The sequence below is a fragment of the Hordeum vulgare genome, chromosome 7H, assembly GCF_904849725.1.
Source record: "Hordeum vulgare subsp. vulgare chromosome 7H, MorexV3_pseudomolecules_assembly, whole genome shotgun sequence".
NCBI lineage: Eukaryota > Viridiplantae > Streptophyta > Magnoliopsida > Poales > Poaceae > Hordeum > Hordeum vulgare.
This window is the reverse complement of record NC_058524.1, coordinates 619,763,129-619,784,380: the sequence shown is the minus strand read 5'-3', so window position 1 is coordinate 619,784,380 and position 21,252 is coordinate 619,763,129. Positions and strand designations below refer to the sequence as shown.

The following is a 21,252-nucleotide window of genomic DNA, read 5'->3' as shown; positions in this document are numbered from 1 at the left end:
ATAATAAATATAGTTATTATTATAATTCCTGTATCAAGATAATCGTTTATTATCCATGCTATAATTGTATTGAATGAAGACTCATTTACATGTGTGGATACATAGACAAAACACTGTCCCTAGCAAGCCTCTAGTTGGCTAGCCAGTTGATCAAAGATAGTCAGTGTCTTCTGATTATGAACAAGGTGTTGTTGCTTGATAACTGGATCACGTCATTAGGAGAATCACGTGATGGACTAGACCCAAACTAATAGACGTAGCATGTTGATCGTGTCATTTTGTTGCTACTGTTTTCTGCGTGTCAAGTATTTGTTCCTATGACCATGAGATCGTATAACTCACTAACACCGGAGGAATACTTTGTGTGTATCAAAAGTCGCAACGTAACTGGGTGACTATAAAGATGCTCTACAGGTATCTCCGAAGGTGTTCGTTGAGTTAGTATGAATCAAGACTGGGATTTGTCACTCCGTGTGACGGAGAGGTACCTCGGGGCCCACTCGGTAATACAACATCACACACAAGCCTTGCAAGCAATGTAACTTAGTGTAAGTTGCGGGATCTTGTATTACGGAACGAGTAAAGAGACTTGCCGGTAAACGAGATTGAATAGGTATGCGGATACTGACGATCGAATCTCGGGCAAGTAACATACCGAAGGACAAAGGGAATGACATACGGGATTATATGAATCCTTGGCACTGAGGTTCAAACGATAAGATCTTCGTAGAATATGTAGGATCCAATATGGGCATCCAGGTCCCGCTATTGGATATTGACCGAGGAGTCTCTCGGGTCATGTCTACATAGTTCTCGAACCCGCAGGGTCTGCACACTTAAGGTTCGACGTTGTTTTATGCGTATTTGAGTTATATGGTTGGTTACCGAACGTTGTTCGGGGTCCCGGATGACATCACGGACGTCACGAGGGTTTCCGGAATGGTCCAGAAACGAAGATTGATATATAGGATGACCTCATTTGATTACCGGAAGGTTTTCGGAGTTACCGGGAATGTACCGGGAATGACGAATGGTTTCCGGGAGTTCACCGGGGGGGGCAACCCACCCCGGGGAAGCCCATAGGCCTTGAGGGTGGCGCACCAGACCTTAGTGGGCTGGTGGGACAGCCCGAAAGGGCCCTATGCGCATTGGAAGAAAAATCAAAGAGAAAGAAAAAAAAGGAGGAGGTGGGAAGGGAAGGAAGGACTCCCACCCACCAAACCAAGTCCAACTCGGTTTGGGGGGGGGAGTCCTTCCCCCCTTGGCTCGGCCAACCCCCTTGGGGCTCCTTGAGCCCCAAGGCAAGGCCCCCCCTCTCCCACCTATATATACGGAGGTTTTAGGGCTGATTTGAGACGACTTCTCCACGGCAGCCCGACCACATACCTCCACGGTTTTTCCTCTAGATCGCATTTCTGCGGAGCTCGGGCGGAGCCCTGCTGAGACAAGGTCATCACCAACCTCCGGAGCGCTGTCACGCTGCCGGAGAACTCTTCTACCTCTCCGTCTCTCTTGCTGGATCAAGAAGGCCGAGATCATCGTCGAGCTGTACGTGTGCGGAACGCAGAGGTGCCGTCCGTTCGGCACTAGATCGTGGGACTGATCGCGGGATAGTTCGCGGGGCGGATCGAGGGACGTGAGGACGTTCCACTACATCAACCGCGTTCACTAACGCTTCTGCTGTACGGTCTACAAGGGTACGTAGATCACTCATCCCCTCTCGTAGATGGACATCACCATGATAGGTATTCGTGCGCGTAGGAATTTTTTTGTTTCCATGCGACGTTCCCCAACAATTTACTGGGTTAGCAGCGGACTTAGTGGAAAACGGAGTGGCTATCCTCCAGTATGCGGATGATACTATCCTGTGTTTTGAAGACAATATTAAGAACGCCTTGAATATTAAACTGCTGCTGTATCTCTTTGAGATCATGTCTGGTTTGAAGATTAATTTTGTGAAGAGTGAGATTTTCTCGGTTGGTGCTGATGATGATATTATGAGAAAATATGCTGATATGTTCAATTGTGAGATTGGGGCTTTTCCTATTAAATGCTTAGGAATGCCTGTCAGTTATGCCGGACTTAAATGTAGTGACTGGCTTTTTGTTGATGACAAATTCATTAGTCATGGGGAATCCTGGATTAGTGAGGCTCTATCCAGTGGGGGTAGACTTATTAAGGTTAATGCGGTACTGTCTCACATCCCCTCATACTATATGTCCATGACGTTGCTTAAAAAATCTACACTGGAAAAATGGGACAAGCCGAGAAGAAAATTCTTTTGGCATCGCAAAGGGAGAAGAGGTTATAATATGGTGAAATGGACCCGTGTTTGTAGGTCTAAAGCAAAGGGGGGCCTGTGGGTTAAAGATCCGAGGAAGCAGAATATTAGCTTGTTAGCCAAATGGTGGTGGAAGTTGGAGAAGAAGGAAGGATTATGGCAGGATATTGTGAAAGCTAAGTATCTCAAAAGAACATCTGTAGCTAAAGTTAAACAGAAAGCTTCTGATTCCCCTTGTTGGAAAAATATTTTGAAAGTTAAAGAATATTATATGGCTGGTAGAGGGGTGGTGCTTAAGAAAGGTAACATTGCTAGTCTTTGGCTAGATGATCTGGGTGAGAATTTTGTGCTGAAAGATAAATATCCTGATCTTTTTGAAATCTGCTTGGATAAGGATTGTACTGTAGATAATTTAGAAAGTATGAATCATCTTACTTCCTTTAGGAGGAGGTTATCTCCAGCTATGCTTCGAAAATGGGAAGATATGAAGCAATGGGTGTTGGATAAAACTTGTGCAGATCAAAATGATGAGGTTTACTGGAGGTTGGATAACTCCAGAGATTACTCTACTAAGTCTATGTATAGATGGCTGGAGAGAAATCTTGCGGGGGCGCATTATAAGTGGATTTGGGGGCCTAAAATTCCTGTGAAAATTCAAATTTTCCTGTGGCAGCTTTTCCAAAATTTTATTCTTACTAGAGATAATATGAAAAAAAGACAGTGGCAGGGAGATCCCAAATGTTCTTTTTGTAATGAACTTGAATCAGCACAGCATCTTTTCTTTGGGTGTTCTGTGGCCAGGATTGTATGGAGAACAGTAGGTGCTGTTGTTGGTACTAGTTATATTCCGAAAACAATCTGGCAGGTCTTTTCTTGGTTATATGCTTTTTTGCCAGGCCTTTGCGAAATATACACTGTTGGCTTAGCTGCAGTTTGTTGGTCCATTTGGTTGTCTCGAAATAGGGCTACCTTTGAGAAGAAATTGATCAAAACTCCTTTTGAGATTGCTTTCACAACAAGTACATTTATGGATTACTAGGGAGGTATGCAGAAACTGGAGATGGCAGATAATATCAAGAAGGGAGCCCAACTGCTGAAGAAGAGTGCAGCTCATATACTGCGTCTGTGTGAACCGCCGCGGGCAAAAGCAAACGAGCAGGCTGAGGATGAAGAAATCTGGGATGAATGGTGATGCTGATTTGCGATGATGGTGACCTGTTGTCCATGGTGGTGCTCGAAATTTCTTTTCAGTTTGGTCTCTGTTGTTCTTTTGGTGCGCCTGGTCTGGTGTTAGATGTTGCGGTACTGATACTTGTATTCCTCGCTGTGTACTTTAGGGTGATATCAGGTTTTCGTCCCGCGATTCATGTTCCCGATGACAGGCGTGAATGGCGGGTTTCCTGATATTGCTCCGAGCTCGCTTTTTTCCCTTTCCCTCTCTTTTCTGGTCCTAAAACATTGTATTTCCGTTATGAAAGTAATGGAAAGGGGAGAAAGCCCGGTTCGGAAAAAAAAGAGAAAGCAAAGAATAGCGGATTTTCATAATGGGCCATGGCCCACTGCTAGGCGCTGTAGGCGCCACTTCTCCAACGGGCGCCTACATCGTCCAATAGGAGCTCCCGGGCAGAAAGAGCTATCGCTAAACGGTGCTATAAGCGCAGAATTGGTATCTCGACTTTGATGGGCTGAAACAAGAAGGAACGGTTCTATAGTTTAGAAGAAGAGTTTGTCTAAAAAAAGCCAAAGAGTAAGAGGCTAGTTAGTAATATAGCAAAGGGCCGACCCAAACGGACGATGATTTTGTTCGTTTTTTATCCGCTTGGATCGGCCGCCCGTCCAACGTCCGTCTTGTTTTAGATTTGTATTTTTTATAAACCAATAATGTACCTCGGCCAAAACAAAAACCAGCAAGTCGAGAGAAAGCAAAGGATAGCGGATTTTCATAATGGGCCACAGCCCACAGCTAGGCGCTGTAGGCGCCACTTCTCCAATGGGTGCCTACGGCGCCCAATAGGAGTTCCCGTGCAGAAAGAGCTATCGCTAAACGGTGCTATGAGTGCAGAATTGGTATCTCGAATTTGATGGGCTAAAACAAGAAGGAACGGTTGTGTAGTTTAGAAGAAGAGTTTGTCTAAAAAAAAGGCCAAAGAGTAAGAGCCTAGTTAGTAATATAGCCAACCGCTGAGTATAAAAGCAACTTCAATGGACCGACCCAAACGAACGATGATTTTGTTCGTTTTTTATCCGTTGGATCGGCCGCCCGCCCAGCGTTCGTCTTGTTTTAGATTTGTAGATTTGGATCGACACTACGTCCAATGTGTCACATTAAACTAATTGGGGCATAAAATTTTATTCAGATTGATCGCCTGATTTTTCACGAATGTCATTCCATCATGAATTTTTGTATGCAGATGAAACACTCATCAATGCTTGTTTTTCAGATTTTTTAAGATTATTTTACTACGCATTTGTTTTGGATTTTACTTCTCACAGACCAACACTTTCGAGATTCCTATATTTTCACTCAAAAAGAGAAGGGTGACATTTTTTTTTATGCGAAGTGAGAAGGGCGACATTTGTACACACAAGGAGTACATCTTTTTTTTTTTATGAAAACATCTGTATGTGTTTTATTCGCATCTGCATGTGCCATGCCGCATGTACACATGAGCTTCCTCGCTACAAACCAGTCAGCAAAACCGAGCCTATAAATGGTCGACCTAGTATATGAATCTGTATCAAAATTCTGACTCAACAAGATTGTCTGTATGTATGTATGTACACCACTCCTCCCGCGCCGATCAGACGACGGCCGCGGCGGCAACCAGCAGGGGAAGCAGCAGCACCTCCAGGGAGAAGGAGGAGGGTCGGTTGCCGCCTGAGCCTGCCTGCCTCGGCGTCACCGGCACCGCCCCGGGGTACGGCGTCCCGTTGGCCACCTCGCTCTGCCGCGGCTTCAGCCGGGTCGTCGGCGACGGCCCCGGCGCCGCGCCGAGCTCCTCCGTTTCCACGTCCTTGTAACCTGCAGTTAATTACTTCTTACAATTAAGCAATGATCGACATACAATTCACCGGCCACTAAAACTCATCTGATAAGTATGATCGATGGGCTTACAGTCGAACTCGTGCCAGCCCAGGACGGACCTCTCCCTGTCGAACACCACCTTGAGGCCGGTCATGAAGTTCTCTGCATGTTTATCAGTCAAGTAACCAGCAATCAGCAATCAGCAATGGGACGATAAACGAATTGGGAGGCAGGAGCAGCGTGCGTACGGCCGATGATGTCGATGGTGATGTCGTTCTTGAGCACGGCGAGGCAGTATCCGGCGGCGACGATCCGGCCGTCGCTGGTCTCGCCGTAGATGACCACGATCGGGCGGGTGACCGGGAACACGGCCCCGCCCCTGGTCGTCAGGCTCACCTCCGGCACGAACAGCTCCGTCTGCCCGCGGCCCAGCTCGTAGCAGTACTCGAACGGGATGGACGCGCTGAGGTTGGCCCTCCTCTCGCGCACCTCCGAGTTGAAGCCGGTGGCCAGCTCCGTGTACGCCGGGTCGTTGAGGTACGTGAAGGACGTGCCGGAGTCCACGATGGCCGCGAACTCCGCCGCCACCTCCTTCCCCGACACGCTCATCGCCGTCACGCTGATGTTGTACGTCGGGCTGCACCACGGGCAAGAAGATCAGTCCAGCCGTACCTTAGCACCGACTGACATGTCGGATTACTACTTACTGCGTGTTCCGGACGGTGAAGGGCGTCTCGGCCTGGCCGCGGCGGCCGGAGTCGCCGAAGTTGATGCGGCCGAAGCCGTCGGGGCTGAAGCACATGGAGAAGCTGTCGGAGGCGACGAGCCCGGCGGCGTGCAGCACGCTCGGCACCGACACCTTGTCCATGCCGAGCCCCAGCAGGCCGTCGACGGCGGCGCCGTCCAGGAACGCGCCCGTCTGCACCTGCCCGCACCCGAGAACCACGGGCGCCGTCACCGCCGTCGACGCGCCCCCGGCAGCCTCCCGGCTGAGGTGGAGCACGTCCTCGACCAGCACGCCGGAGGAGGAGGTGTTGGCGGAGACGTACCTGACGGTGTACGGGCAGCTGGTGCTGCTGTTGCCGGCGGCCGCGCACGCGTTGGGCCGCTCGCAGAGCGCGTGCTCGCAGGTCACCGCCTTGCTCGTCGACGACTTCCCGGGGCTGTACGGGCGGAGGTCCGGCCCGCCGCGCAGGTCCGAGGCGTTGGCGATGGGCGCGCACTGCTTGCAGTCGCAGGGCACCCAGAAGAGGTCGCTGCCGGTGTCCAGCGCCACCAGGAACGTCGCGTTGGGCGTGCCCACCGCCACCTCCGCGTAGTGCAGCGAGCCCTCCAGCCGGAACGTGAGGTTGCCGCTGGCGAAGGTGAGCAGCCCCTCCCCGTCGCCCTCCGCCAGGCCGCGGCGCGCGAGGTGGGCGCGGTCGTGGCGGTGCAGCGCGGCGTAGTACTCCGGCGTGCCCTCGGCCTCGGCCCACCACGCGGCCCCCGGGTGGCCCCGCGCCTCCGCCCACCGCCGCACCACCGGCGACGACCGGTGGTGCAGGTCGAACCCGATCCCGGACGCCTCGCCGAGAACTGCCAGCGTCGCGGCGACGGCCACGGCGACGGCGAGGAGGGACGGACAGGTGGAGCGAGCCATGGTGGGCAGAGTGGGCGTGCGGGGGCGGCAATAGGAGGACGGACGGTTGGTGCACGGGTCTTAAGAGGAAGAGGGGGACGCGCATGGCGGCGAGAGAGTCAAAGTCTTGTGTGGTTTACCCCGGCGCGACGTCAAGGGTGGGTGGTGGATGGCCGGAGACGGCAGCGGAGCGGCGACGCGGCTGGACTTCAAGTGTTCGACAGTGCCGGCCCGCTTTTTTCCCATGAGACGACTTGACTTTTGTGTCTTTGTGGCTGAGGACTCGGTTGGAGATGGCCCACATCACCGCGTGACGTCCCTGGTGTCTCTTGTCTGGTTCAGAGCCGCGGTTGCCAGACTTGACCGAACCTACCTGGTGCTGGTGCTCTGCTGGTCAAATTAACTTTTTTTTGAGGGTCTGGTACATTAACTTTTTACAAATAAGTTCATATAGGGTATTATGCATTATTGAGAAAATCGTTAACGGGTAACTGTTCGTTTGCCTAGCGGGTAGGGGATTAATAAGCTAATCGATAAGTCAATCGATCATTTAATCCATTAATCGAATGATTTATCAGTTAATCGACTACTCAATGACCTTACGAGTAGGGATTAATCGACAAGTTAACTGATTAATCGGACGCATTCTTGAACAGGGGTATTATGATTGGTAATGGAGAGTTGGTGAGGGGCTCATCCCAATTAATTTTATTTAGGGGAGGGAGAAAATTAATTTGAAAATTTTAAATAAAACGTTTGTAGGTTTTTTGGGGGGTAGGCATAGCATTACTGGGAAAAATGCATAGGAGGACTTCCCTTTTCTTTCTTTTGCGTATATAAGAGGCGTTGTGGAATGCAGGTGCACACGTACTATGTAATGGGGGAGAAATCTAGTCATGGGAGAGGATAGATAGATATAAAAGAAAATAGTGTACGAATGTCAACTGTACAACAAAGGATATATGTACTCCTAACCTTGTTCCAGCCAAAAAAACAAATAATTTTGATCGAATCTAGACAGCCACGTTGACCATGGAAAATAACGAGGCCCGATCTAGCTAGCTAGAGTATTTAAAACACACACACACACACACACAAAAATCACAATTCAGGGAATCCACCGAGAACTACCACTTTACAGCTCTCGCACAAATCGATTATTTTTTTGCAAAAAACTACCCGTTTCAATTAATGACCAAGTGAGCTTAAATTAAGCATGATTAGGCTGGTTATATGAAAAATATCATATATTAATATCATGCATTTGATATTAATGTATGATATAATCTTTTTTTTTAAAAGAAGGCCTCGCCCCGGCCTCTGCATCGAATGATGCATACAACCATTTATTTAATAACTGAAAAGATCTGAAGTTGGTATAAAGTCGAAAGGAAAAGGAAAAATAAATTACAAGGCGATCAACGCCGAAGCCAATAAGATGGATAGGATTTTTAAATTTTGTGATATCGGTCAAGAAAATGACTTTGTATTGTACTCCCTCCGTCCAAGTTTATTGGCCTGTGGGCGGAGTAGCCGTCTGTCTGTGGTGGCCCACATGACCACGTTATACCCAACGTGCAGCAGAATGAAAACCAAATGATCCATGACGTAGCTTGACTTTTCTACAAACAATTTCATTCGTGAAAATACGTAACAGTGTTGTCCGGTGACGGAGCGTTTTCTTTTTCTTTCGTGAACTAGCTGGTGGAGCATTCACTGAACCGGTCGCTCTGCCTGGAAAAACAAACATAAAAAATATCCCGATCGAGCAATACTATATGCTTATACTGAAATCTAATACTGAGACAACGAAAGTGAAAAAAAAAATATATATGTGCAAATGTCAACTCGACCTCGACGGACGGACGTACAGTATGTATATCGTTGTTCCAGTTTTATAAAAGAAGAATAACATATCGAATCTAGACAGAGTCGTTGACCATTAAAAAGGACAAGGTCGATCTAGCTAGTGCGTTGTCCTAGGGATAGGGATATGCTATGCATATGCAACAGTTGCCGTTGCATTTGGGCCGATCGATCCAGGCCCTGCCTGGATTGATCCGTACATGGACGTGTAGATCACCCAAGACATCCACCAAGCACCTGATTTGCTGCACGCAGGAGAAACTCTTTTGGGTGGAGTGATGGATAGCATAAAGGTTGCTCTCGTCAATCCGGATTCAAGTCTTCTCATCTTTTGTAAAAATTAGACTGGGAGTCTCTCTTGTGTTCTCATTCTTTTTGAAAAGTTTTTTTAGGTGAAGTGATGGACAGCACGAAGGTTGCTGTAGCTGGCTCGGGCTCGAGTCTCCTCATTCTCCTATAAAAACAAGACAAAGGGCTTCTTTCCCTCTATTCTCATTCTCCTGATTTGCCTCTAAGCTAGCACGTAGCACTACTACTATATGATCCTTCAAACAAGGTCTAACCTAACTCTAGCAAACCCCTTAGAAGTGATTTAATTCATAAAATATGACATTTTCAGTTTCACAGTGTCAGAAAACATTTCGAATAGATCCCTTCAAAGTGATCAAATCCGTAAACTGTTAACAGGCCCCTGAGAATCCACCTTGCGACTTTTATATTTACTGTTTCGGATGCAAAATTGAGGATGAACTGTAAATCGATCAATGCTACGCGACAAGGGAATTCCACCGTGCATACATGGGCTCCGGTGACCTTCCGCAACGGAACTCGACGGAAACTCGTCGGAAACTACCATCAGAACCTTCATGGCTCGCTCCGTCCGATGCTCCATTCGTCCGCGGCCGCCACCCGTCCATCCTGGTCGCCGGCACGGTGCCCGCCCCATCCTAGTTGTTGCCGCCCCCCCCCCCCCCCCATCTTGGATGAGCGAGCTAGTTAGCTAAATCGCCGAATCCATCCACCAGCTAGCTAGATCTGAATGGATGGCTGACTAACTAGCCCGTGGATGGATTTGGCTATGGAGGATTCGGAGCTAGCTAGCTAGCCTCGTGGATGAATTTGGAGACGGGAGCTAGCCACGGCGACGGGCGCTGCATGCGAGTTGGTCCTCACACCGGCGATTCCATATTTGACCGTTTCGTGCACGAATTTAACTAACCATGGACATTGACAAGAGGAATAAGAAGATGTGGAAAAAAATATAAGCGAATATTTGATTTTAGAGTTTAAGTTTAACGGGTATGTTCGGTTGCAGCTCAAACCGACCCTTAAAACTCGTTTTTCATGAACTTAAATTCGCGTTTTCAGTTTCGCGTTTTAAGGGGTTAGGTATGCTCGAGCATCTTTAGCAAACCTCTTAAATCGCGGAACTGAAAACACGGTTTTCAATTTCTGGAAAACACGTATACTTTTTCCCCACGTCTTTTTCTTTCTCTCGCACGTGTCTATGGTTAGTTAGCTGGTTCCTACGAAGTCGACAGACAACTGACGAAGGGGACATAAACGGAGCCGCCGACGTCTAGGACGGCTCGTACGAATCTCTCATCGCCGTAGCTGAGCTGGCTAGCTCCCATTGCCGTCACTGTAGCTAGCTCTTCCGTAGCTGATCAAGATCCCGGCGAGTTCCATGATTGAAGGTCACCGGAGCCCATGTATGCACGTCGGAATTTCCTTGTCGCGTAGCGTTGACCAGTTTTTAGGGCACCCTCAATTTTGCCTCCAAACATGTAAATAAAGGGGTCATGGGGGTGGATTTTCCGTGCCTGGATTTTTTTTACGGGTTTGACCATTTTTACAGGATCAATTTGGATGTTTTTTGACACCATAGAACTGAAAACGTCATTTTTTCCCGACCCGGCCACTTTTAAGGGGTGTGCTAGACAAGCTCTAAGAGCATCTACATCCAGACTTGGCAAATCTACGTGGACACTGACCGGTCCGGCCTCAAATAATGCATTTTAAAACCAAATACCTAAAATTAAAAACCTCAAATCCATATTATTACATGCAACGCAAACCTAATACTAAGCGAAGCTCGTCCGGCTCTATCATGCCCATGTCCGGTGGTATGTTGTGCCCCTCCCCCACGCAGTGTCAGTCCTGACGCGAGGGAGGTGAAGTAGGACATGGTTCACTAGACGGCTCACACCATCTCCCAGGCCCTACTCGTCCTCGTCGGAGCCCGAAATCTGGACGGTGTCGGTGGACGTGAGATCGATGATGGATCCTTCCTGGAAGAAGCCGACGTCCACCACGAGGCAGTTGCAACGCCCGTACTGGTGCACCATATGGGGTGTCGGAGAATGTGACTCCGCCTCTCCAATGTCCACCACCGCAAGGGCCTCCGTCACCTCCCGCACCAGCCTCTCCAATTAAACTTCTCACTAGAAAAAGAAATTAAAATCAGGCGTCGTTCCCAGTTACGTGGCTAGCTGGCGTGCATAGGATTGGAGGGTCAAAGTCAAAGGAAGAAGAACTTCCAATTTGAGAGAGAACAAATTCCTGTGACGTGGGGCACGGAGATATACTAGGTCTTTTTCTAGAGGAAAAGGAAATGCATCTTGAGGGGAGCTTTGCTACAAGTATGGACGTTTTACAGGATTATTACAGGCAAAGTTGAAGTGAGTTGTTTTGATTGGTACTTAGATGAGGCCAGCCCCATCCTAAGAATCAGGGGGGAGATTAGTGAGAAGGAAAACGCATCAGTCTGTAACCTTCTGTAAAAAAGGTCCGTAGGTCTGGCATTTTTGATCTTGAGGGCTAGAGGTTAACATGTCAAGACCCTATGAACTAAGGACACAACACGCACGTAATTTTAATTCAATATTTTTTTAAATAATTTACGTAGCTTACCACATATGTCATGTGGTTAAATTTCTTTTATCTGTGAAAATAATTCTTGCATTACTCGAAGTTTAATTTACATCTCGTTCAACAATCTCAAGGACCTTTTCCGGACCAGAGCGTAACCAAACAGCAGTTCGGTAATGCAACCTACCAAAATTAGCCATGAATTGACTAGCCTTATTACAGTTCCGACGAGAATGAGTAATACAAGAATCTCTCTCTCATACTATCAAATGGTCTCTTTCACTACAAAAGCATATTTTGATTTGTTTCCAGCTCCTTCTCTTATCATGGTGATGGCCTCTAAACAATCTGTTTCGATGTCGATGGGTAAATTACTCCATTGTAGTGCCAAAGAAATTCCTTCTTTCAAAGCCAACAACTCAACTTCCAATATATCGCTGCATGAGTAAAGGTGCCTGCATGATGTAAAGATGATTGATCCAGCGTGATCTCTCAGAATCATACCTGCTCCTGCATTTGACTGTGACACAGAACCATTTGTGTTTAACTTTACCCTTCCAATAGTTGGTTTTGACCATGATCCGGCTGTGCACCGGGTCAATAAACAATGATGCACTTTTCTTTGTATTCTGATCCTAGGAAAGCTTTTCCTTTAACTCGATCATGTACAGGAGGCAATGGTTTAGAGTGCACCAGTTCATTCCTAACATACCATATTCTCCAAAATAACATCATAAGGCGGCGTACACGACTGTCATCATCGATCTCATTGAGAAGGTGAAAAAACCAGTCGTTGCCCACCTTCTTGATGCTTGTTCGCTGAGGCAGTGTCCATTATCTAGCCATGGCATCCCATAAATACACCGCCTGATTGCATGAATAGAAGACATGATATGAGTCTTCATCTTCCCTTCCACACAACGGGCATACAACAGAGATCTCCAGATTTCTTCGATGCTTGTTCTTCCAGGTTGCAAGTGAGTCAGTGGCTAGTCGCCATGCAAAGGACTGAATTTTGGGTGGAACATCACAACGCCTAATGTCGTTCCAACCTTAGCGTGATCCATTAGGCCGGGAGCTAGTAGAAACCGAGCCACGTTCGCTAGCTCATCATTAGTAAACCTCCCGCTTTTCTCCGGTGCCCAAGCAATAAAATCATCACCAAAGCGAGGAGCAAGGCGAATCTTTTTAATTTCCTCCACGTCTACAGGAAGGAAGTGATGCGTTATCTCCATCGAAAACCATGTCAACAAAGTTTTCATTTGGTAAATATTTTGCCTTGAGTAATCTAGCACATAGTCTATTTGGGTACTCAATTATGCGCCACGCCTGACGTGCTAGTAGTGCCTGATTGAACAACCGGAAATCTTTGAAGCCTAGACCCCCTTGCTTCTTTGGTTGTGTCATCTTCTTCCAAGCATACCAGTGTGTCTTTCTCTTCCCATTCTCTGCACCCCAAAAATAGTTCCTTACCATACGATTTAGGTCCTCGCACACTTCCAAGGGAAGTTTAAAAACACTCATAATATATGTGGGGTTTGATTGCGCTATGGCTTTAATCAATGTTTCTTTCCCTGCTTGAGTAGGGTGGCCATCAAAAGAAAATAAACGCTTTGTCAGTTGAACTTGCAGATTTTGGAACTTTCCTTTTGACATCCTGCCATCCGGGGTGGGCAGCCCTAGATATTTTTCTTCAAAGCCGGCTGTAGTAATTTGCAAAATATTCTTGGGGAAATCTAATTAGCATCGCGCACCTTGTCCTTCCCGTGCGTACAGGACGTGCAAGCATTAAAAAAAGCATCCGTGGCTTTCAACCTCCTCCACAACAGCATGGGCTCTATGCATGCATGCATGTATGCGGGTTGAAAAAAATGATTTATCTCACATATTAATAATTTGATTGAAGATTTGCCTTTACCGTTAGGTTCGTCTCGACGAGACCTTCAAAATAAGATCCCATGTTGACATGTTTCGTTGATTTTTTTTCGTAGTTCCTAGTTGCCACATTTATGTCATCATAGTTGTCATTTTACGGGTGTGCAGTTGTCACAAAAACTATACATAGTTACCGGAACAATAATTTTATACCTTTTAAGTATTACAATGTTATGTGGAGCTAAAAAGTGGTTATTAAGGCACTAACAATAAGCAAGTAAAACAAACACAATGAATCAAGTTTTTTAATGGGGTATATCGACATTCATAAACCTGATAACCAGGTTAATTTAATGTGAGTACTACTATTTGACAAATAATGTGACAAGTAAATAATAGTATTCTGACAACTATCGACGAAAAAAATATATTGTCGAAACATGTCAACATGGGATCTAGTTTCGAAGATCTCAATGCGAGAAAGTTAACGGTGAAAGCAAATCGTCAATTGGATTTATAGTTTAAGAGATAAAACTTTTTTAAAGTTTAACATTAGAGGAATCTTTGCTGATGTCATGCTGGTGTATCAGTTTGCATGCACGAAGAAAGCCAAGACGCATGTGTTGCGCCGCTATGTAGTGGCTCCCAATATTCTTTACTTCCTACATATTTCCTCTTGAACGAGAGTTTCCAAATAGCATAGAGCATTTTGAAGGGTTTATTAATTTATTTAACGACATTATGGCAGGTTATTCAAAAAAAAAAAAACTCTCCTGGCCAGCGCCTCCACACAAACCTATGTTGGTCGTTCCTGTAGTCCATTAGCCACCCACCTCGGCTAGATCTAGCCGCCCGTCACCTTGTTGTCGGTGTTCTACAAACCTAAACCATTTTCAGCAATTTCATGTATAGAAAATTTTGCCACACTTCCACACAATGTGTTATGTCACATTTTGAGAAATTTTGACATGTGTTCTATAAATAAAATTACTAAATTACAATATACAAACTTGTATTAAGTTTTCCTTTGTCTATAGATCATTTCAAAAAAAATACCATGGACCATGACAATTCTTGGCTAGGCATGTGTCTATTGGTACAAAACCATGGCAATTTTTCATGCTCATATTTTTTCCTATTTTATCAAGGTAATTATATGGTACATACCATGAAAAATTTCATTGAGAATACGCATGGCAAAAAAATGTATATAGCATAGCAAATCAATATTAAGCTGCCAATTGTGTGGTTTTATTATGGACATATGGCAATGTTTAGATAAAATGTGCCCTCCTAATAAATGTTGCAAATTTTGTCTACAACATCATGGTAAATAATACAAAAGTTGGTAATAGTGAAATGGTAAATTTATTGAAACTTGGTCTCTCGAACATGGTTAATTTTTAAGAGAGAATGTGTGGATTGCTCATACGAAAAATTCTAGAAATAGTTTGTCTCTTACATCACAATGTTTGTAGAAAATTTGTAATAGTCGCATGGAAACTTTGATACGTACAACATCTCTTTTTGTATAAAACTTGTTTGGAGTGATGACATTGCCATTTTAGGGAAAGTGTGTTGTCTACAATATGACAATTTTTTTAAATGCTTCGAAATGTAGAAAACCTTTTGTTTACCACATCAAGACAAAATGTTTTCTACTAGTAAGATGATTGATTGCATGCTTATGTTTCTTAGGCATTCAAATTAAACTTGAATATTATGGGGCCACACTCTTTATTCAACACGTGGCAAACTTGTCTTCTGTACCAGGGCAGAACCCCTAAATTTGCTATGCTTTTAGATAATAAAATTTCCAAAATTGGCATGTTCCCTTGGGCAAATTCCTAAATATACCATATTTTCAAAGAACAACTATCCTAATTCTCGCACATGCCATGCAAATTTCCTAATTTGGACATCCTTTTCGAAGAAACAAATCTCCTACATTTGCAATGTGCCCATGGCAATTCGCTATGTTTGCCATCTCTTTGTTAAATAAAAAGTTTCCTAAATTTTCCATGTGCCCATTTACAAATTTTCAAAAAAGTGCAATGTTTTTTATAAAACAAAATTTCTTAAATTTACCATGTGTCCATGGCTTCCTATATTTGCTATATTTTTAAAGAACAAAATCGCTAACTTTGCCACGCGTCCATTTCAAACTCCTAAAAGTTGCCATGTGCCCATTTCAAATTCCCAAAAGCTACCATGAATGTTTTAAAAGAAGAAAATTCCTAAAAATATCCAGGTGCCCATTGCAATTTCTCAAAAGTTTCCACATGATAGAAAAATTCCAAAATTTATCGTGTGAATTATTATTATAGGTTGCATGTTAGTTATATTATTTAGACCATGGAAATTTTATTAATGAGACCATGATGGTTTATTTGGGTAGCATGGCAAACTCATTATTTAAACCATGACATTTTTTAATTCTAGATAATAGCGACTTTATGAATTAGACAATGGTAGTTTCATTGTAGTTAGCATGAAAAGTTTTTGATTTAGACAATAACATTTATATTAATTTGTCCATGGCGAATTTTGAATTTTTTGTTTTGTTTTGCACTATGGTCAATTTATTTCACTTACAAAGGCAAATTTAATTAACATACCATGGTAAATCTTGTTTTTATATACTATCTTATTTATTGACATGGCAAAGTTTTGTCTTCTCATGAGCACAAACTTGTTTTGCAACATAGATTTTGCCATGTGAATACTACATAAATTTTATAAATTTGCCACGATTGTTAAAGGAACCAATTTTTTCCTTAGTCTGCCATGTTAAACACCTCTTATTTTTATATTTTTTGTTATGATATATATACACATTTTTTATTTTATAGTTGCCACCAGACCAGTTTATTTCTTTATATAAATTAGGGCATGGTACCTTTTTTTAACATAATACGGCACATTTGAGATTTACAAATTACAGGATCGTATTTTGTAAAGTATATCATGCCAACTTTATAAATTAGATCATCTCAATTGTAAACTTTATGTTTTATGTGCCTTTCCTGTATAAACAAATATACATTTTTGTTCAAGACAATTTTTTCACAAAATGTAATTATCTGGGCCTCTGGCCCAACGGGTGGTCACACCAAATGCCCACGAGAAAGAGCACTACAGGAAACGTGCCACATGATGCGCCCCAACGCCACCACAGGACGCGTGTTGGGCGCACCAGCAGAGCACAGTTTTTTTTAGGAAGTATGATTGTATTTAAATAATGAAATAATACAAAACTCTTGACCCGTACAAACACACCATACACATAGAAAATCAGGAATGCCAGGTTTTAAAAAAGTTATGCACCCATTTTTTCGTGGGTTTCAAGTTTTGTATGGTTATACCAAAAAAAACTGTTCTTTTAGTTTTCTCTGGTGAAGCACACAATGTAAAAAAGCACAGACTTGCTTCTCAAATACGGAAAAACATAGTTGTGGTTCGGAAAATTAAAAAACACATGCTTTTCGAAAAGTGAAAAGCGCAGTTGTTCGCTTCCTAACTGGGCTGACATTTCGTCCATCCTTGCCGAATTACGTGCTCCAATCCGGACGTGGAGTATTTGAGCTCGAGCCTAAATGGATTCGAATGAATAGTAAAATTGAAACAAAAAAACCAATTTAAACAATTCTGAATTTTTTTACGAACTTTGATAAAAGTTCTAAGTGCTTGCAAATTTTCATTATGACATCACATTCGAGTAAGGCGTGATAAATAAAACAAAAATGATGCTCCGAAAATGCTATTTTTGAAAGCATTTTGAAACACTGATTTTGTGTTTTTTGTCATGCCTTACACGAATGTGATCTCATGATGAGACTTTGCAAGTACTTCGAACATTTGTCGGAGTTTATCACAAAGAAAATTTAGATTTTCTAGAAACCTTTTTTTTTTCAATTTTACTGTTCATGTAGGTGCATTTGAGCTCGAGCTCAAAAAGGTACTTTCGCTTCAATCCATATTACTCCTTTGGTTCCTCTATGTATTTGTTTTTTAATAAAATTTAAAGGTGCATTTCTTTCAATTCTCCACAATTCCCTTGTTAGCGCTGCTAAAAAAGGAAAATATCTCTTTTCAAATTGTGTGTATCTCTCCTTATAGCAAAAAAAGAAGAAAACTGCCTTTCTGTCGATTGCATGTATCTCTCACTTTTCTGGACTAATTGATTCACTTTCCACTAATCAACAAATTTATCAAGGATAATTTAGTCTGAACATGTCTATAATTATATGTTTTGATCACCGTGTCAAAAATAATACATCTTACATAAAGGAACGGAGGGAGTAAGTAGCAACGGCCCGTTTTCATAAGGAAAATATTTCGAGCCAGCAGTCTAGCCGAACTTTCCGTCGGCCCGCACACCATGTTGGCGCACGCGCCCACAAAACAACTGCCCCCACGTGAGCCAAGTGTACATGGGTGGGTCCACGTGCGAAACAATCCTTCCCCTTTCCTCTTTCTTTAACTTACAGCCTGTCGCGGCTCTCGTCCTTCACATACCGCAACCTTCCTTCGTGCTTCTCGCAACTACTGCAAGTTCTGTCACCGGCGACGAAGTGCTACCATCGGCAAGTGAGATGTTGCAGCTTTGCTCTACCGACAAGGAGCGCAGAAAAGCTGCACCCCACCGTTGATGATGCTGGAATCGTGTGGAGAAAAGTTGCAACCTCATGTCAATGACGGCGAAGTACAAGCAAAATAAGTGAGTCAACCGACGGCAAGAACTTTGCTGGAAACGACGAAGTTTTTTGTTGCGATCGTCGCCATATGCTACTACCGACGTCGAATTTGCTACATCCATAGCGGCGGAGCTACGACCTACTACGGTGATGGAATTTTTGTTGCAAACCGTTGTTTGATCTTGCTACTACCCCATGATGGATTTTGCTACATCCATCATGGTGGAGCTGTGTCGGATAACGACGATGGATTTTGCTACTACCAGCGTACACTTTTGCTATAACCGACGACACAAAATGCTACAACCATAAAGCCACGTTACGACCAACGAGGGCGCTTTTGCTGTAGCCGGTGAGGTCGTTTTTGCTACCGGCGACGAAAAAAATGCAACTTGCATCGAGAAAAGCTACAACGCGTTGCTGAAAAAGCTTTAAACGGAGAACGGCTAGCTAACAATGACGAACGACGACGATGAAGTTACATGGCGGTGCTGTGATGGACGCATGGCGAGTATGGTGACAGGTTACGACGATGCTGGAACACTCACTCAATGATGCTGCAACCAGGGGAGGGAGACATGCCTGGCTCGACGAACCTAGGGAGGTCTTTTCTTTTTGATTGGTCTGAACGAGCTGCATACGACGAGCGGCGATGTGACAACCAAAGGGCGGGCACGGACAGGATGCCCGCGCGGAGATTTTTTTTTCTGTTTGCATGTGCAGGGAAGAAAGAACATGACTTGATGTGACCGTGCTGCTTTCGTTCTAGCATCTATTGTTGATTGTATCGGTTGTTTGTTTTGTAATACAAAGTGAGGGAAACCTTTTTTTCAGTGGTAGACCATGACTTGGCCGCGACAATCTGGCCCGTTCGCATTTGCAGACCCACCGCTGGGCAGCAGAGCACTGGCCTTTTCATAATGAACCTCCTTCACTTGAATCCATTTTGATGAAATCCGATCGAAATGTGCCCCAGACGCACGGAATTTGACCAAACGCGCACCTGGCAAACAAAGCCCTTGAGGAGTCCAGCGGGCAAGGGCGGTTGCTTGCCGTGCGGTGCTTGCTGCATCCACGGAGCTTTCGTACGTGCCACCTCGCTGCACCACGACACGCAGTAGGTTGCCGGATAATCTCGCTTCCCTGCCAGAAAACAAAGATGTCCACGTACTTGTCGCGTCTTGGGCCGGTCGTCTCTGCCGATACTTCACACCAGAAATTAAGATGAGATCGCCGCCGGCATCGTCAGCTTGCTCTGCTCCAGCAATGGCCCCGCGCTGGATCTCTCACTGATCGATCACCACACAAGACGGAGTAAATCACTTCACAGGCGCCATTGCTCAGCTGCTGAGTTCTGAGGAGCCGAGGGGAGCGGAGATGGAGCCCATCCCTCTGCTGACGCCGTACAAGATGGGCCAGTTCGAGCTGTCCCACCGGGTGGTGCTCGCGCCCATGACGCGGCAGCGGGCCTACGGCGGCGTGCCGCAGCCGCACGCCGCCCTCTACTACTCCCAGCGCGCCACCCCCGGCGGCCTCCTCATCTCCGAGGCCACGCGCGTCGCGCCGCCGCGCCACGACGAGGAGCCGGAATCGTTCAGGGACATGCCGGGGATCTGGGCGCCGGACCAGGTCGCGGCCTGGAGGCCCGTGGTCGACGCCGTGCACGCCGAGGGCGCCGTCTTCTTCTGCCAGCTCTGGCACGCCGCCGCCGGCGACGGCGACGCCGTCAGGCACAGGCAGCTGGTCAGCCCGCAGATGAGCTTCGACGGCCGCCGCGAGGAGCTCACGTCGCCGAGGAAGGTCGCGGCCAAGGACGCGCCCGCCGTCGTCCAAGCCTTCAGACGCGCCGCCAGGAACGCCATCGATGCCGGTGCGTGCGTGCGTGCGTGCGTGAGAGACGGTTATTTCAGTTTCTCTCTTTCCGAGTGAAGGAGCCCAGCTCCCCAATTTCATTTCTGAAACTAAGAACACCAACCGTGCCGCGCCATGGCAGGCTTCGACGGCGTCGAGCTCCAGGGCACCAACGGCTACTTCGTCGTCGACGACGCCGGTGACCCGGAGAGCCGGTGCCGGTTCGCGCTGGAGGTGGTGGAGGCCGTGGCGCGGGAGATCGGCGGCCACCGCTTGGGCCTGCGGCTGGACCAGTTCGCCGCCGGGCCGGACGAGCACGCGCTGGCGCTCCACGTCGTGAGCCGGCTCAACGACCTCGGCGTGCTCTACTGCCACATGATCGAGCCGAAGGTGGAAGGCCGGCGGCGGGTGTCCCGGCGGCTGCTGCCGTACAGGGAGGCGTTTGGCGGCACGTTCATCGCCAGCGGCGGGTACGGGCGGGAGGAGGGCGACGCGGCCGTCGGCGAGGGGTACGCCGACCTGGTGGCGTACGGGCGGCTGTTCCTGGCGAACCCGGACCTGCCGAGGAGGTTCGAGCTCGGTGCGCCGCTCAACGACTGCGTCAGCGCCACCTTCTACGGTGCCGGCGCCGGCGCCGTCCACCCCGCCGTCGGATACACCGATTACCCGTTCCTCGACTGATCGATGATCGACCTTGGTTAGCCTGAATGTTGTATATATGCTGCTGCTAATTTTATGGGGATTATGTTCATCAATCAATTTGGTCGTCTCGTCAATTTGCACTACTAATTTACCATGTAAATGATGGCCGGCGGTCCCTGTTCAAGAATGGGCAAAAATAGTGTATCTTGGACATTTGCACTGTTGGTCATTTCAGGCGAGGCGAGATGGGAAGATGGGATTTGTGTTATGCGAGTGTGACGACGCGATGGTGGGTGAGGGAGCAATGCTACGTCTACGTATTTATGCGGGGAAAATATTAAAACTTGACTAGATACATTCATATCTAAACTAATCTCAGACAAGAATTTTAGGACGAAGGGAGTAAAAAATAGTACATTTTTTTAATTAATTATTATACATGTTGATTATAAGATAAGCTATAGATAACATGACAATGACTTTTAACCAGCAGTTGGCTCTACTAATATGTTGTATCGTACCGATG

General features: G+C 46.0%; 2 protein-coding genes across 2 annotated transcripts; one reads left to right on the top strand and one right to left on the bottom strand.

Annotated features, from left to right (window-relative positions):
- Positions 1-4,989: 4,989 nt before the first annotated feature.
- Positions 4,990-7,156, bottom strand: LOC123408745 (aspartyl protease family protein 1-like). The gene is made up of 4 exons (XM_045101791.1): positions 6,014-7,156; positions 5,555-5,943; positions 5,397-5,468; positions 4,990-5,303 (listed from the first exon to the last, which is right to left on the bottom strand). Exons 1-4 carry the CDS (start codon positions 6,943-6,945, stop codon positions 5,083-5,085), a joined length of 1,614 nt encoding a protein of 537 aa, XP_044957726.1. The 5' UTR covers positions 6,946-7,156; the 3' UTR covers positions 4,990-5,082.
- Positions 7,157-18,990: 11,834 nt separating this feature from the next.
- LOC123409069 (12-oxophytodienoate reductase 1-like) lies at positions 18,991-20,939 on the top strand. Its single transcript, XM_045102057.1, has 2 exons — positions 18,991-20,103; positions 20,227-20,939. Exons 1-2 carry the CDS (start codon positions 19,611-19,613, stop codon positions 20,763-20,765), a joined length of 1,032 nt encoding a protein of 343 aa, XP_044957992.1. The 5' UTR covers positions 18,991-19,610; the 3' UTR covers positions 20,766-20,939.
- The last annotated feature ends 313 nt before the right edge of the window (positions 20,940-21,252 follow it).

Bases quoted from the DNA above. Each gene is read 5' to 3' on its own strand.
- LOC123408745 (XM_045101791.1), bottom strand. From the start codon at position 6,945: ATGGCTCGCTCCACCTGTCCGTCCCTCCTCGCCGTCGCCGTGGCCGTC. The intron at 5,944-6,013 runs GTAAGTAGTAAT...CCCGTGGTGCAG, and splicing joins TTCACCGTCCGGAACACGCA to CCCGACGTACAACATCAGCG. The intron at 5,304-5,396 runs GTAAGCCCATCG...AATTAACTGCAG, and splicing joins GGGCTGGCACGAGTTCGACT to GTTACAAGGACGTGGAAACG.
- LOC123409069 (XM_045102057.1), top strand. From the start codon at position 19,611: ATGGAGCCCATCCCTCTGCTGACGCCGTACAAGATGGGCCAGTTCGAG. The intron at 20,104-20,226 runs GTGCGTGCGTGC...GCGCCATGGCAG, and splicing joins CAGGAACGCCATCGATGCCG to GCTTCGACGGCGTCGAGCTC.